Below are 15,762 nucleotides of genomic sequence, written 5' to 3' on the forward strand. Positions count from 1 at the left end.
TGTTCGAGATTTCCTCCTCCCGTCCATGAACCGGGTTATGATCCTTCTAGATGAGGAACGGTTGTGCTTGATTGCTTTTGCAAAGTTGCCATAACGAGCCCGTCGTTTGGATAGGATAAGGTTAGCATTCCATCTTCAGCTCCTTGGATGAGCAAGGTGAATCTGGTTGCTCCTTCGTTCCTTCACGTCTGCCACTAGTTAGAAGTTCCCGAATACACCAACAACACAGCGGAGGGGGGATTGGCTGAAGCGGTTGATGGGAGTCTTGAGAGTATGCGGAGCAAGAAGAGAATGCCCACCAAAGGCCCGCCTGGGTGACCATGGCCAGGCGGAGGCACATAGGGAGGTGGGCAGTGACATGGACGGAGAAGAATCGAGCTCGCTGTTTGGATCGAAAACCTTGACGGAGACATCATTGCCGTGAGAACGGAACAGGGCTAACCACCAAGGTGTATCTTTACAGTTCGTCGAATAAATTCATAAGGTTGCTGCATCAGGTATCTAAAGGTGTTAAAAACATGTGTGTATGACTGGCTTTTTCCTTTTGCGTCCCGATCAGGACGTAACCCATTCGCCTCCATCGCTAGGATTCCTCTCGACGTCTTTACCGGATCGCCACCGTCCTCTCATCGCGCGCCACCTCGCACTTGATGAGACCGTTAGGGTTGGTCTGGGGCGCAAATACCTCGGCATCCTTGCCCGTATTCTTGAGGCCCTTGTGCCAGCTCAGGTCTGCATCACAAAGTCATGTCAGCACAACGCTCGGGAGCGGACAGCGGGGCAGGAAAGGGACGTGAAGAAAGCCTCACCAATCTCCCAGTAGTGCTTGTTCGGCAACGACAGGGACACTCTGTCCACCTCGGGCACCACATCCAAGATCTCCTCGGCCATCTTGTACATGGTGTTCTGCACGCTCGCGCTATAGTCGTTGGCAAAGGTCCTCATGAGGATGGCCCTCGCCTTCTCGTACGCCTGGTCGAACCTCTCGACGCCCTTCTCGACCGCCTCGACGCCGCCAAAGGTCTTCCAGGTCCACGAGCAGTCGATGTCGGTCGACAGGATCCGGTCCCACACCTCGGGCAGCGTCGTGTACTCGTCCCGGACGAAGCCGTGGAAGGCCGAGCCCGTGCTCTTGAGCACCGAAAGGCCGACGATGCCGCTGCGGAGGGCGATGCCCGAGGACCGCGAGACGGTGGCCTCCACAAGGCGCTTCTCCTCGCTGTCGCGGTAGAAGCTGTGGGGGTGAGGGGCGCCGTCGACCGTCATGCGCGTCCAGCGGTGGACGACGAGCTTGATGTGGGCGGTGGTGATGTGGGAGTAGGTGGAGATGAAGTGCCGGCCCAGGTGGGCGGCGTAGAGCTCCGGAGGGTTGACGGGGTGCTCCTTGGCCTTGATGTAGATGGTGTTTTTGATGGAGTCGGTGGCCACGACGACGCTGTTGTCGGCAGCGGTGTATCTGAAGCAGGGTTAGAAAGGGAGGTTGCTGTCAAGGCAGGAGTGGTGGGTTGAGGCCTACGAAGTCTCAATTTCACCCTCGAGGAGGCAGCACACGGTCATCTCGGTGACGGACTGGACGCCGGTCTTCTCATCCTTTTGAACCTTGTAGACGCGGACATTGTCCTTGCCGTAGCGGGCGGATGCGAGGACGGGCATGGTGGGTGCAGATGTTGGTCAACGGTCTTCAATCAGGATACGAGACTAAAATAATGTTGAGGTTGGCCGCTCAGAGATGAACTGGGGCAGCGTGATAGTTCCGTCCAGGAGGGAGCTATCAAAGGCAAAGTGACTTGGAGGCGGAGAGGGAGATTTCAACAGCTCTTATGGGAAGTGGGATGTATTACAACGTATTCGGGTCGGAGGCTTGGTTGGGTGTTTGGTTTGGATCGTCTGAAGAGGAGAGATCCAGGAGTTTCGCGGAAGGGCTGCACGAGGAAGCTGGCCGTTAAATAAAGACAAACTCAAGCAACCCGAAAGGACCTAGTTTGACCATGCGAGAAGGTCAAAATCGAACGGCTCGGGACGCGCACTGTGGTTGTCGCGGCGCTCCGTCACGAGAAGGAGTATGGTGGACCACCGGAAGTCGCCGACAGCCTCCCCTTGCCTCAAACAGCCCCTCATCCTCGCCCATCCGGGCCACGCCGGAGCGGCCATGGGCTTGCTTCGGAGGCGCTGGACTTGCAGGCGGTGAGCCTTTCTCTCCATGGCCCGGGCCTGCAGAACTCGGGGCTGAAAAGGAACTCTCGGCATTCCAAAAGACAACCCGGCAAGCTGGTCACCTGCAGACCTTCTAGGGCGTTGATGTTGCTGCTCTTGGTCGTTGGTGAGCGCTGCCGTTGACGCAAGGCCAGCGCCGACCGCCCCACTCGGGTTCACTCCTCGCCGAGCGGCGCTTGGCCACCGGGGCGCGCCGACGCTGTCAAACCTGGCAGCCCGCCTAACCCAATGGCCATCTTACAGAGAGAACCGGAATCATACGACGGAGATAAGGGTCGTCCTTTCAATCCCCTTGCAAGTCGGAAAGGGAAAGGCGAGACGTGCATTTCTTGGGACTCAACGCGGCCCTGGATTGATTGCTTCCCGTGGGTGTACGAGCTGGACTGCCTGCTGGCATCGCTAGTTATCGCTCCGGGATCAGGGGGTCGGATTCATGGTCCCAGCCTGAACCCCGAGATGCCCCAAGGTGCCTTACGTCATGACACAACCCTCAGGATGCGAACTGGACGGCTCCTCCTTGCGGGTGTTTCATGCGAAGCATCCCCGGTTGTGCATTTTGCTGTGGTTCGCCCTGTACATACGAAGTATCGAGGACCGTCTTTTCTGTTGTTGAGGCCAAGGGTCGGTGCGCATCCTTTCCCCGGACAAGACGCTTTCTGGCCCCGGATGGAGAGAGGAGCTCTTCGGCGAGGCTGCACTCTGTCGAGGGTGCTTTCCAGGAGTCCGTTGCGCCAAGTTCCCAAGTACTGACGCCGAGTCACGTCTTTGTCGCTTTCAGACCTCTTCAACCCAATGCGATGTTGAGAAGCGCAGCGTGTACATATCAAGGAAGAGTTGAAGAGTCGATGAATCCAGGAACCGAGCCCGACCTCCATGCAGGTCCCCCGGCCCCGCCCCGCCTGGCGGAGGAGCAGTCCTTGGCGAAATGGCGCACGAGCCACATCGCCGTTGGGCCAGGGATTCTCCGCATCCATCCAGTCGGACGCCTTGTCACGATAGCCAACGCCATGCCCTGGATGGGAGAGATAGCATAACACCCAAGGGCTGCCGGGTAGAGAAACCTCCGAGATCAGAATACGAATCCACTCACCTCCTCAACGATTTGCAAGGCAACGAGGTTGGAGTACAGTCCCAAACTGTGCCATGGCGACTCAATAAGTCCGATTCTTCCCCTCCCCCAGCAACCCCCGCGAGTCTATACGTCGACCTGGGAGCCGACCATCTACAGCGCCGCGAATGCAAAGACTAGGAGCCCTGCGAGCGTCGACTGCGTCGAGCCTGGAGGGCAAATGGCCGGGCCATCCACCATGCTGAGCGCCTCGGCCGCTCCCTCCCAGAGACAACAGCAACAGCAACCACAGCAACAACATGCCTCGCCTCAGCCCGGCGCCGGCGCCGCCAACCCGCGCCCGAGCCTCGATCGCGATGCCCTCCAACCGCCAGGGCCCAACCCGGGCCGCAACCTCTCGGCCTCGGCCGTCAACTTCTCCTCTCGCCAGGGCCTCAACGCCTCGCCCATGCCCGGCAGCTTCAGCTCCGAGCTGCGCAGCCAGATGAACGTGTCCCGCGCCGGCTCGCGGCTCGACATGTTCCCCTCCCTCGACAAGCTCGACGAAGACGACTCGCCGACCCACGAGAAGGCCCTTGCCCACCTGCGCGAGGAGCTCAGCCGCGAAATGAAGATCAAAGAAGGCAGCGAGAACATGCTCGAGGCGCTCAACGCCAAGAAGGCGAAGCAGACCAAGGAGCAGCGCCAAAGAGTCGAGGCCGAGCTCCTCTCGTCCAACGCCCGCATCAAGGAGCTGCGGCAGAAAATCACCGAGCACGTGCGCGCCGCCCCGACCACCCCAACGAGGGCCAGGACCGAAGGCCTGTTCCCGGGACCCCAAGGGCTGCGCTCCCCGCCGAGCGCATCTCGGAGCGGGGCGGGATCCGACCTTGACGAGCCGACCGAGTCGCCGACTCTCGCTCTCACCGAGATACTGCAGGCTCTGGAGGTGCCGGGCATGACGCCCGATTACTACGTCTCCAGGGCCAACAGCCTGGTCGACCTGTTCAAGCGGCACCCGACGCTCAAGTACGACCTGGTGTGGTCCGTGTTTGGCCTCCGCATGCAGGCCTTGCTCTTGAGCGAAAGCCGCGAAGTGGTCGCCGCCGGCTACCGCATGATTCGCTACGCCATCTCGGACATCAACTCTCTCAGGCAGATACGCTCTCTGAATACCGATTATTTGGTTACCTGGTAGGCTTCCCCTTCCTCGGCCCACCCTCAGGCAGCGTAGAACGACGGGCTGAGCCGCAGCAGGTCTCTGATCAAGGATCGCAAATCCGACGTGGAGCGCGAACAGGCCCTCAAGTTTGTGCGCGCCTTTCTCGACGTCAAAGACGGCGTCACCGAGATCTCGCGCGCCGTCGTCAGGTCCATCGCCGCCGCCGCCGAAGAGCCCGAGGAGAGGCTGCGCCCAATATGCATCGAGACGTTAGCCGAGATCCTCGTCCGCGACCCCCGGCTGCTGGTGGCTTCGGGCGGAATGGCTCCGCTGCACGAAGCCCTAGCGGACGGCTCGTACAAGGCATCCGAAAGCCTGACCGCCGCCTTCCTCTACCTCCTCGACTCTCCCGACCGAAGAAAGTACCTCCGGCCCGGAAACGAGCTCGAGATTCTCTTTACGGCCTTCACCGACGAAATGGCGTCCAACGAGCGTTTCCTAAAGCAGAGCGTCAAAGCCGTCGCCTCGGCGCTGAGGTCCTGGTCCGGGTTGATGACCCTGTCCATGTACAACTTCCGCGCCATCAAATCCATGATCACCGCCATGGTTGTCCAGGCGGGGCCTATCCGCGAGACCATCATGGATCTCATCTTCTCGCTCCTCCGCATCAAGCCCCCAGCGTGGGCCACCTCCTTCTTGGCTGGCCGCCGCCTTACCACGTATGGCCGCGTTACGAACCTCAGGTCAACGACCGCCAAGGTCCCTCAGCCCGAGTTTGAGGAAGACGGAGGGGAGCAAAACTTTTTGGAGCACTACACGGCGCTCCTGCTTGCCGTCTTTATCAAGTCTGGCGTGGTACCGGCGCTTCTCAAGCTCGCCCAGAACAACGAGAGCGCGACCCTCAAGCGCAAATCCACCCTACTAATCGGCGAGGTGCTGCGGCTATCGAGCCGCCTTCTCCCTCCGTCGTGGAGCAGTGAGCTACAGCTGCTGCCTGACCTGTTCATCTCGGCCGCTCGGCTCTGGGACGAAAGCCACTTCGCCGCGACAGGAGCCATCTATCAGATCAGCAGCGTCAGCAGAACCCTGTACAGGACAACGCCCTCTGTGGATCTTCCGTCGTCCCATCACACCATGGACATTGGCTCTCTCGACGATCACCCCAAGGCCAGCACGGCACCGAACTTTGACGACGGCACGTTCCGGCAGCTCCTCCTCGAATCCAATGTCCTCAGCAGCTCCAACTACACCAAGTGGAACTGGGACGTCATGCTGCGCCTGATCGAAGGGCCGCTGACGAGCGGAAAGCGGCTGGAAGAGGCCATCAAGGCGTCCAAGTTCATCAAGCGCATCATGAGCTTCTACCGCCCGTTCAAGTACAAGTTCTCGGAAATCAAGAGCTCTCGGAACACGCAAAAGTACGTCCGGACCGGCTGCGCTCTCATGCACGCCCTGCTCCAGAGCCCCGAGGGCGTCCGGTACCTGTCCGACAACAAACTCCTGCGGCAGGTGGCCGAATGCCTGGCCCAGTGCGACCCGACCAGCGGCTTGACGGCCCAAGACCCCATGTTCTCCAAGGATCGCCTCGCCGATACCCTGTGCGGGGGCTACTTCCCCATGCTCGGCGTGCTGAGCGGCGACGTCAAGGGCATGCAGATGCTTGACCGCTGGCGCATCTTCAACATGATGTACCGGATCCTGGACCTCAAGCAGCGCCCGGACCTGATCAAGCTCATGCTCTCCAACTTTGATTACTCCCTTCAGGGCCACCCGCGCGTGCTCCTCTCCAAGGCCCTGACGGCAGGGACCAAGGACATTCGCATCTACGCCACCAACGTGCTCAGGAAGTACGTGACGCACCCGCGCATGGAACCTCACGGCCCGGAGCCGGGCGACGCCAGGTGGGCGATTCAGCTCCTTGTGACCCAGCTTTACGACCCCGAAGTCGAGGTTTGCGCAACGGCCGTCAAGATCCTCGAGAAGGCATGCAACACCAAGAACCACCTCGAATACATTGTCGAGTGTCGCCCCGCGCTCGATCATCTGGGCGAGATTGGCGCGCCTCTGCTCCTGCGCTTTTTGTCGACATCCATCGGATACCATTACCTGGACGGCCTCGACTACATCAGCAACGAGATGGACGACTGGTTCCTGGGTCGAAACGACTCGTACGTGAACGTCATCGAGGCCAGCCTAGCTCGTGCCTTCATGGACCAGCAACACCCCGGCCAGGATCCCGACCAGGCCAATCGCATCAGCGTGTTTGACGACCAGCAGGAGATGATGGAAGCCGACACGGGGCACGTGCCGCCGCATTTCTACCGCGAGCTGACGCGCACCCAGGAAGGGTGCAAGTTGCTCAGCGAGAAGGGGCATTTTGACGAGTTCGCCGCCACCATCCGCGAGTTCGGCATGCAGAGCGACGACCCGGAGATGCTGGTCAAAGTCAAGGGCTCGCTCTGGGCCGTGGGGAACGTCGGGTCGATGGAGCTCGGTGCCCCCTTCCTCGAATCGTGCGATGTCGTTGAGCAGATCGTCAAGATTGCCCAGAACCACGAGGTGTTGAGCCTACGAGGCACAGCGTTTTTCGTCTTGGGGCTGATCTCGCGATCGATTCATGGGCTCGAGATCTTGTCCGAAAACGGCTGGGACTCGAATACCAACTTCCTGGGCAACTCTTTGGGCCTGTGCATCCCGACGGACCTGTCGCAGCTCTTTTCGCTGCAGCCCTGGGAGCATGTGCCTGTGACGAGCATCGAGCTACCTGATAGCCAGAAGACGGAGACGATCAAGCTCCCCGCCATGCCGTCGCGGCCCAGGTCGCAATCCCTCCTCAAGGCGCTGGAAGAAGCGGAGCAGGAAGCCGGCGCCGTCCAGGGAGACGGTGACGCCACCCTCGCCCCGCGCGTCGAGTTGGACCCAGACCCGACCAACCAGCGCATTCTGGAGCTGGTCATCGACATGGGCAATATGGTTCTCTACCGCCGCGCGAGGAACGAGCTGATGCAGCTGAAGACGCAAAAGAAGCCGGAGGGTTTCAGCCAGCCGCGGCTGTTTAGGAAGGTCATGAGCCTGTTGGAGTGTCATCATTATAGACTGGCGGATCGGAACATGATCGTGGGGCTGTTTGAAAAGAGCGTGTTGCGGGCGGTTGTGTATGGGGAGGATTTGGAGGGTGGAGGGAGTGCGGGTGAGTCATCTAGCGATGGGGAGAGCGCAGTGGGGAGAGGGGTTGGCGGGCAGGAGCGCGGCCGGCGGCGTGGGGGTTCAGCAGCCGCGGAGGTGATGGTGGGTGATAGGGCAAGACAGGCCGAGAGCGGAGGTGCGAAGATCAAGCAGGATGACGAGGAAGAAGACGAGAGTGACGAGGATGAGGACGACGAGGATGATAGCAACGATGACGACGACAATGACGACGACGACGACGACGACGATGATGATGATGAGAAAGAGTCGGACGGCGAAAAGAGTGGGAAGGACAACGGGGATAGCTCTGATGACGACGACGACGACGACGACGACGACGACGACCGGCGCAACACAGAGCGGCAGAGAAGTGTCAGCGATCCGGCGGCGGCGATGAAGAGACATGGTGTCCGGATGTCGAGGGCGTTCGGGTCAATTGGGGGCTTTGGGGGCTTTGGGAGGTAGCCTGTCGGCGCCGAGCCAGCCCGAGGCATGTTGTTGCCTTGCGGATCGTGGTTTGTCAAATACCTGCTTGACTGAGAGTTGGTGAGACGGGATGTAGCAGAAGACGGTCTAGGAGGGTGCTTATGTGCTGGTGCGGTTTTGGATATCAGGCTGGTGTTGTCCGAGCGGGTTCAAGTTGTACCATTACTATTCCTCCAAACTGTGAGCAGTCGCGGCAGAGCGGTGTACTTGTATCCGGCCTTCAAGAGCAGGGCGTGGCGGGGTTCGGTTGGTTCATGTCGGACGGAGTTTGCATATCGGAGTCAGGATGGTTGGCGAGGATAGGCATGGCGTTTGTATCCGCTGTTTGGTGTCAGACCTGGTGATGGCTAAAATGCGTTCTTGCACCACGTAGTTGGGCCAGGGCAGAAAGAACAATCGACTTGGAAGAAGACGTTGATCTCACAAAGGGTCGCCGTCCCTCCCGTCTTGACCATTTGCTGTCATCTTCCGGAGATGTTTCAACAACCCCACCGTGCCCCCGCTCGCTCTGTTTGTCATAACCCTCAGCCATTTTCACTCATTACGAGATTTCTGCGACTCAAAGTCTGGGCAATTAATTGTATGTCTTGACAACCACAGATTCTAATTCTTGAAACGCTGAGTCATTGGGAGAGCCTCAACAACAACAACAAAATAGCCTCGACCCCAAACCAAAAAACATGGTGGCCGGAAGAGTCCTTGTGATTGCTGGCTCCGACAGCTCCGGAGGCGCGTATGTATTTTCCTTGTCATCCTTGAGTCCAATTTAACAGGCCAGACTCGACCAACGTCGAGCCCATCCCTGTGGACGAGCGGACAAATGACTTACACGCATCTCCAACAGCGGCCTCGAGGCCGACCAGAAAGTCCTCGCCGCCCATGGCGTCTATGCCATGACGGCCACGACGGCCCTCACGGCTCAAAACACCAAGGGTGTCTACGGCATCCACCTCGTCCCGCCCGAGTTTTTGAGGAAGCAGATCGATGCTGTGGTGGAGGATGTCGGCGTTGACGTGGTCAAGACGGGTGGGCACTGAGCATTCAGAACCCCTATCTATACTGTCAGGTCCGACGGTGCTAACTCAATTGCAACTTGCTCAGGCATGCTTGCCTCCACGGAAACCATCGAGGCCATTGCCGACGCGCTGGTGCAGCATAAGCTCTCTGCCGTCGTCATCGACCCTGTAGGCGCAGCCCCTCTGGCGTACCCTCTCATCCCGCTTGATCTGCCTACCTCATCTGCCTCGAACACCTCCGTCTCATCCCCTCCCAGACACCCCTACCTCATTCGCTTTCCGGCACCCCCTCAAGCTCCCACAAAGCAGCTAGCTCACGTCCCCGTATCACACTTGAAAAAAGAGGCCTAACAAGCACAACAGGTCATGGTTGCCACAACCGGCGCGCGGCTTCTTGCCCCGGAAGCCCTTGACATGCTGCGCACCCGCCTGCTGCCGCTCGCGACGGTCGCCACGCCAAACGTGCCCGAGGCGCAGCTCCTCCTCGGCAGGGATGACGGCGTCCAGGCCGTGCGCACGGCGGCGGACCTCGAGACCCTCGCTCGCGACATTCACCAGCGTTTTGGCCCGCGCTGGGTGCTGGTGAAGGGGGGCCATTGTCCGTTCCGGAGGGACGGGACTGCTGCCCTGGCTGACGACGAGAAAGAGCTGGTCGTGGACGTGCTAGTTGGCGGTGAAGGACAGGAGGTCGTGGTGAGGATTGAGACGGAGTATTTTGATACGAGGAACACGCATGGGACGGGGTGTTCCTTGGCCTGTGAGTTTCCTTCCTTTCCCCCTCTTACTCGATGTGCCTCTCTGGCCGAGGCGATGGGTGTTGTTTTTTGAGACGCTGGTGAGCCGCGTTGGCTAACTCGTAGACTTGGTGAAGCGGCCATCGCGGCGAATCTGGCCAAGGGGATGGATGTGCCCGCTGCGGTGAGGACCGGGTGCCGATACGTCCAGGCCGGAATTAAGACGGCGCCGGGCCTGGGCGGCGGGAATGGCCCGCTGAACCACTTCCACTCGGTTTACTCCATGCCGTTTGCCCCGTATGAACGGCCCCTTGTTCCTTTCTCTCCCTTTCTCTGCCTTTTGGATATATTCCGGGACTAATCTGTGCTGTTCAGGGGTCGTTTCATCGAATACCTGCTCGGACGGCCCGATGTCGCTCCGGTCTGGGACAGATATGTCAACCACCCTTTTGTGCTAGCCATGGGTGATGGGACGCTCCCCCTGGAGTCGTTCAAGGGCTATCTCATCCAGGACTACCTGTACCTGGTGAGTCACCCTTGAACGGACGTTGCTTTGCCCCAGGAAATTGCATCACTGATACAGCCAGATCCACTTTGCGCGCGCCAACGCCCTCGCCTCGTACAAGGCTGGGTCAATGAAGGATGTTGCCGCGGTATGTCTCTCTTTTTAGGCGGGCATGTCCGCGCCTGGGGCCGAGTTACTGATACCATGACTCCGGGCAGTCCGCTTCCATTGTCACGCACGTCTTCCGTGAAATGGAGCTGCACATTTCCTACTGTTCAGGCTTCGGTATCTCGAGGGAAGAGATGGAAAAGACGGAAGAAAACAAAGGTGGGTACATCATTCCGGTATCCATCTGCGGCGGGAGCAGCGAGAACTGACAGCTCATAGCATGCACGGCATACACGAGGTATTGTTTCATTTGAGCGTTGGCGGAGGCGGCGCAGTTGAGCCTTCTGCTTACTGACTACTGCCTCTTTCAGGTACGTCCTCGACATCGGCAACTCCCAAGACTGGCTAGGACTCCAAATGTCCATGGCGCCCTGCCTCCTCGGATACGGCGCCATCGCCAAGAAGCTACACGCCGACCCTCGGTCCAAGAGAGAAGGCAACACGTACTGGACATGGATCGAGAACTACGTGGGCGCCGATTATGTGGAGGCTGTAAAGGCCGGCTCCGGTATGTAGTGTTTCTTCCCAGGCCACCTTGGGTCTCTGGTTGTTGTGGCGGTGAAAGCTGGTTGCCGATGCTGATTATGGCGGGGATAGAACTATTGGAGAGGCACGCTGTTCGCCAGAGTCCGTCCCGAATCGAAGACCTGGTCAAGATCTTCATCCATGCAACCAAGGTGAGTCAAGGCAGCCGGCTGGTGTGTTTGATGGGGGGAGAGATCTCGGATGCTGACAGGGCACAGATGGAGATTGCATTCTGGGAGATGTATCCGTCCAGCTCGAGCTGATACAACGGCACGTGCTTGTAGCTCCGGAATGGGAGGCTGTGTAAGGGGAGAGGGTATCCGTCGTTGACGAGGGGGTCCACGTAGAAGCTGTCCGCGGAACATGGGAGCATTCTGTACGAAGTGCCACAGCGCAGAACGCACCACCGCCACAATGGCTGTTGTGGCTGCTGGGCCCACACCTGAGCGGTCAATCATTGAAGCCTTAGGCAGCAATCATTTCGCCCAGTGGCGCAAGCGTTATCTCTGTTTATCGCCCCCTGCCCAGAGCCAGCGCCAGTCTCGTGCAGAAATTTTGAGCCAGGACTCTGGGGTGAAATTTGAAGGGAGGCGACTTTCAAAGTCTTGTTTTTTTCTGCTTTCCCATCAAAAAACCAAAGACGCGATTTTTCCTCCCCCCGACGAAATCTCGCATCTTTTTCATCGTCCCGTCCTCCCATCTTTCTCTTCCCTGCCTTAGGACCATTCCGCTCATTCGTTTCCATCAAGGAACCTGATTTTTGAGTTGACGCGCGACGCATTCCCGTGTCGCTTCTCGTTGACCCTTGCATCCACCCTTCTGAATCCTTTGTTCCCCGAGGCAGAAGGATTCCAACGCGCCTTGATCGGCTTTTCCTTCAGGCCACGAAGCAACGCCCAACCTTCCATCCCGAACCCGCGATTTCTCGCGACACAGACACGTATTCCGACCCTCTAATCTCGAAGTCTCATCAAACAACCATGTCTTCCTACGGCGGTGGTTACGGCTCCCGCGGCGGCGGTTACGGCGGCGGTGGTTATGACCGCAACGGCGGTGGATATTCTAACGGCTACGGTTCTCACGGGTAAGTTCTCTCTTCAGCCGCCATTTCAAGGAGCGGTGTTTCCGGTTCCTGGACTCGCCACGACCCATTCAAGCGATCGTCTGCTAACGTGCCCGTGCAACAGCGGCTCCAACGGTTATTCCGGCGGCGGTTACGGCGGCGGCGGCGGCGGTGGCTACGGCGGTGGTGGATATGGCGGCGGCTACGGTGGTGGCGACCGCATGTCCAACCTCGGTGCCGGCCTCCAGAAGCAAAACTGGGACCTGGACGCGCTTCCCAAGTTTGAGAAGTCGTTCTACCAGGAGCACCCCAACGTCGCTGCCCGGTCTCAGGCGGAAGTCGACAAGTTCCGTCGCGACCACGCCATCACCGTCTCGGGGCGCGATGTTCCCAAGCCCGTCGAGACCTTCGACGAGGCCGGCTTCCCTCGTTACGTCATGGACGAGGTCAAGGCCCAGGGCTTCCCGGCCCCCACCCCCATCCAGTCCCAGGGCTGGCCTATGGCTCTTTCCGGACGCGACGTCGTTGGTATTGCCGAGACGGGCTCTGGAAAGACGCTGACCTACTGCCTGCCGGCCATCGTTCACATCAACGCCCAGCCGCTGCTCGCCCCGGGCGACGGCCCCATTGTCTTGGTCCTCGCCCCCACCCGCGAGCTGGCTGTTCAGATCCAACAAGAAATCACCAAGTTCGGCAAGTCGTCTCGGATCCGCAACACCTGCGTTTATGGCGGTGTTCCCAAGGGCCCGCAGATCCGCGACCTCCAGCGTGGCGTCGAGGTGTGCATCGCCACCCCCGGCCGCCTCATCGACATGCTCGAGTCGGGCAAGACGAACCTCCGTCGTGTCACGTACCTCGTGCTTGACGAGGCCGACCGCATGCTGGACATGGGTTTCGAGCCCCAGATCCGCAAGATCGTCGGCCAGATCCGTCCTGACCGCCAGACTTGCATGTGGTCTGCTACGTGGCCCAAGGAGGTCCGCGCCCTGGCCTCCGACTTCTTGACCGACTTTATCCAGGTCAACATTGGATCCATGGATCTGTCGGCGAACCACCGCATCACCCAGATTGTCGAGGTTGTCAGCGAGAGCGAGAAGCGCGACCGCCTCATTCGCCACCTCGAGAAGATCATGGAGGATAAGGACACCCAGAACAAGATCCTCATCTTCACCGGCACCAAGCGCGTTGCCGACGACATCACCCGCTTCCTGCGCCAGGACGGCTGGCCGGCTCTTTCCATCCACGGCGACAAGCAGCAGAACGAGCGCGACTGGGTCCTGGATCAGTTCAAGACCGGCAAGAGCCCCATCATGGTTGCCACGGATGTCGCCTCTCGTGGTATCGGTATGTCCCCCCTCCCCCCTCTCCCCGCCCCACTCTCTCGGCGCCTTTATGGCAACCTTCCAGCATCGAAGTGTGCTGTGCTTTACTCTTGCGTCTAGGGGCTATCTTGATTGCGCGAACTTGCCTGAACTCGGGACGATTTGGTCAACCTGTGCGGAATCTTGGATTCGTGACGTAGCTGGACGCGCAGCATCGTGCTGGCTACGCCGTAATTCTTCTCTTGTACCGATCTCCAGGTCGCGGTACAAGGCGTGAAGTAGGCATCTCTTGACCATGATCAAGCTTGTCTCCAAGATTCCAAAAGAGGGGCCCGAGGACCTGGAGCTTTGCATCTCCCTCCGGCATACACCGCAACAGACAGCCCGCCTGCCAAGGAGAAGTACAGCCAGCGAGGATCACGAAACATACTTAGCTATCCGTGACATCCGACCCGCTCGTGCTGGAACGTTGTTTGCGCTCATGCTGCTCGCGGTTGGCTAACCACATTTTTTCCTATCTTCAAGATGTGCGCAACATTACTCATGTGCTCAACTATGACTACCCCAATAACTCGGAGGATTACATCCACCGTATTGGCAGAACTGGCCGTGCCGGCGCGAAAGGCACAGCCATCACCTTCTTCACCACTGACAGTAAGCTACCTGCGCCTATCGACTTTTTGGCTCCGTCGGTTGACAGTTTGCTAACTCTATCTCCAGATGCCAAGCAGGCCCGGGATCTTGTGAACGTGCTCCAGGAGGCTAAGCAGCACATCGATCCTCGCCTTGCCGACATGGCCCGTTACAGTGGTGGTGGTGGCAGCAGCCGCTATGGTGGATACCGGGGCCGCGGCGGTGGTGGTTACCGTGGCGGTAAGTGTGTAACGGTCGGTTCTTGCAGATCGCGAGCGGTTTTTGCTAACGCTGGTACAGGAGGTGGTAACCGTTCGAGCGTTAATGGCGCCAACGCCATGCCGATTGGCAATCGCAGGTGGTAGGCTTATCGTTCCGTCTGGGGCGTAGCGTTATGCTGCCCACCACATCGCATAGAGCCGCCGTCCAGGCTCATCAGCATCATTTGGCGATTGATTTTCCATCGATCGGAGGCGCGCCACGCCTTCGCGACACACGGCGTTTCGCGTAGAGGTTTCAGTTTAGAGGTCGGTTCATGGCTGGTTTGTAGCCGCCGGGTTATGCTTTTCATGTCTTTTTTGTTATGTTTGTCTATCATCCTGGCCAGGTCGAGGAGTACCCTGCATGCCACAGTTGCGCAGAGGCCTAGTCCTCTGCGCTTTCTTGAAGGGATGTTGCACCCTCTCTCACCCGAGGATTTGTGCATGACCAGAGAGGCCTGCTTTCGCGTAGTCTCGAAAGAGGGCGGTATTGGCTGGACGGCAGTCTAGTCATTCATTGCCTTCTTCGGTACTCTGCCTGGTCTCTGAACAGCACTGCTGCTGCGGCAGATCTCTTAGCATGCAGACGTCATCCTGGCGACGTGGTCTTTCATCAAGGATGCCAAGTATGTATGTAACTTAATTCAAAGAAAAGTGATTTCATTCTCATGATGGTATCCAGTCGTCGATGCCCCTGAGACTGACTGGGCGGCCTTTCAAGGGGGGGGCCAGCTTTCCCGAACAAACCGTACAATCTCTCAATGTCCGTGCTCTTGCGTCAGGTTGGCCAAAGACTCAGCTCGACAGGGCAGCATGTTCGAGGAACCGTGAAAGGGATGAGCTATCGTCGGCCTCCTTTTGTCGCTCCCCTTGCCCCCCCCCCCCCCCCCCCCCCTCCCCCAAAAAAAGGGGGGGGGATCTAGCTCCTCTTCCCGAGTCTCCGCACGCCAAATGGCACTGATAGGATGATGGGGATTCCATGTCTTAACGAATGCGAAAGAGTTGCAAGTTACTGATGACAATCTGGGATACTCTTTTGGCGTGCTTCCAGAACACTCTCCTTTCCCCTTATTCCTGCGGCCTAGCCCCTTCCTGTTGCTGGGACTTGGATGACCTGGCGGAGTGATGTAGACTAGTGAAATAGGACCCTTCGTCCCCTCCCGGTGCATCATCGTTTTCGCCATCGTTCCCTGTCCTGATCTGGCATGGGAGGAGGATGAGTGTGGACACCCTTCCAAGAGCTAACTACGGGGAGTGAACATGGTTATCACCATGTTCTCTGTGTTCTAGAAGCGCGGCGGCCATTCCGCTCGCTCCCGCTAGCGCGTGTGGATCGTCTACCCATCTTGGATAGGGGCACGAAAGGAGCATGGAGTTGGGCAGCACGGCGCTAACCTATCTCCTTAGCGTGCCGCGGCATTGTGGCAGACGGCTGATGCT

The 15,762-nt window shown here is 58.9% G+C and overlaps 4 protein-coding genes across 4 annotated transcripts; 3 read left to right on the forward strand and 1 right to left on the reverse strand.

The window, feature by feature from the left end:
- Positions 1-604: 604 nt before the first annotated feature.
- Positions 605-1,653, reverse strand: VTJ83DRAFT_1300 (uncharacterized protein; the record flags this gene model as incomplete). The annotated part of the gene is made up of 3 exons (XM_071007445.1): positions 605-732; positions 810-1,456; positions 1,517-1,653. 3 exons carry the CDS (start codon positions 1,651-1,653, stop codon positions 605-607), a joined length of 912 nt encoding a protein of 303 aa, XP_070870653.1.
- Positions 1,654-3,503: 1,850 nt separating this feature from the next.
- Positions 3,504-8,075, forward strand: VTJ83DRAFT_1301 (uncharacterized protein; the record flags this gene model as incomplete). Its single annotated transcript, XM_071007446.1, has 2 exons — positions 3,504-4,456; positions 4,520-8,075. 2 exons carry the CDS (start codon positions 3,504-3,506, stop codon positions 8,073-8,075), a joined length of 4,509 nt encoding a protein of 1,502 aa, XP_070870654.1.
- Positions 8,076-8,776: 701 nt separating this feature from the next.
- VTJ83DRAFT_1302 (uncharacterized protein) lies at positions 8,777-11,307 on the forward strand (the record flags this gene model as incomplete). The annotated part of the gene is made up of 12 exons (XM_071007447.1): positions 8,777-8,829; positions 8,941-9,122; positions 9,198-9,280; positions 9,476-9,869; positions 9,984-10,143; positions 10,222-10,372; positions 10,434-10,499; positions 10,570-10,678; positions 10,739-10,757; positions 10,831-11,027; positions 11,117-11,196; positions 11,263-11,307. 12 exons carry the CDS (start codon positions 8,777-8,779, stop codon positions 11,305-11,307), a joined length of 1,539 nt encoding a protein of 512 aa, XP_070870655.1.
- A 717-nt stretch (positions 11,308-12,024) lies between these two features.
- On the forward strand, positions 12,025-14,427 carry VTJ83DRAFT_1303 (uncharacterized protein; the record flags this gene model as incomplete). Its single annotated transcript, XM_071007448.1, has 5 exons — positions 12,025-12,128; positions 12,232-13,451; positions 13,955-14,083; positions 14,150-14,302; positions 14,363-14,427. 5 exons carry the CDS (start codon positions 12,025-12,027, stop codon positions 14,425-14,427), a joined length of 1,671 nt encoding a protein of 556 aa, XP_070870656.1.
- Between the last annotated feature and the right edge of the window lie 1,335 nt (positions 14,428-15,762).

This window comes from Remersonia thermophila, chromosome 1, assembly GCF_042764415.1.
Source record: "Remersonia thermophila strain ATCC 22073 chromosome 1, whole genome shotgun sequence".
In the NCBI taxonomy this organism is placed as follows: domain Eukaryota; kingdom Fungi; phylum Ascomycota; class Sordariomycetes; order Sordariales; family Chaetomiaceae; genus Remersonia; species Remersonia thermophila.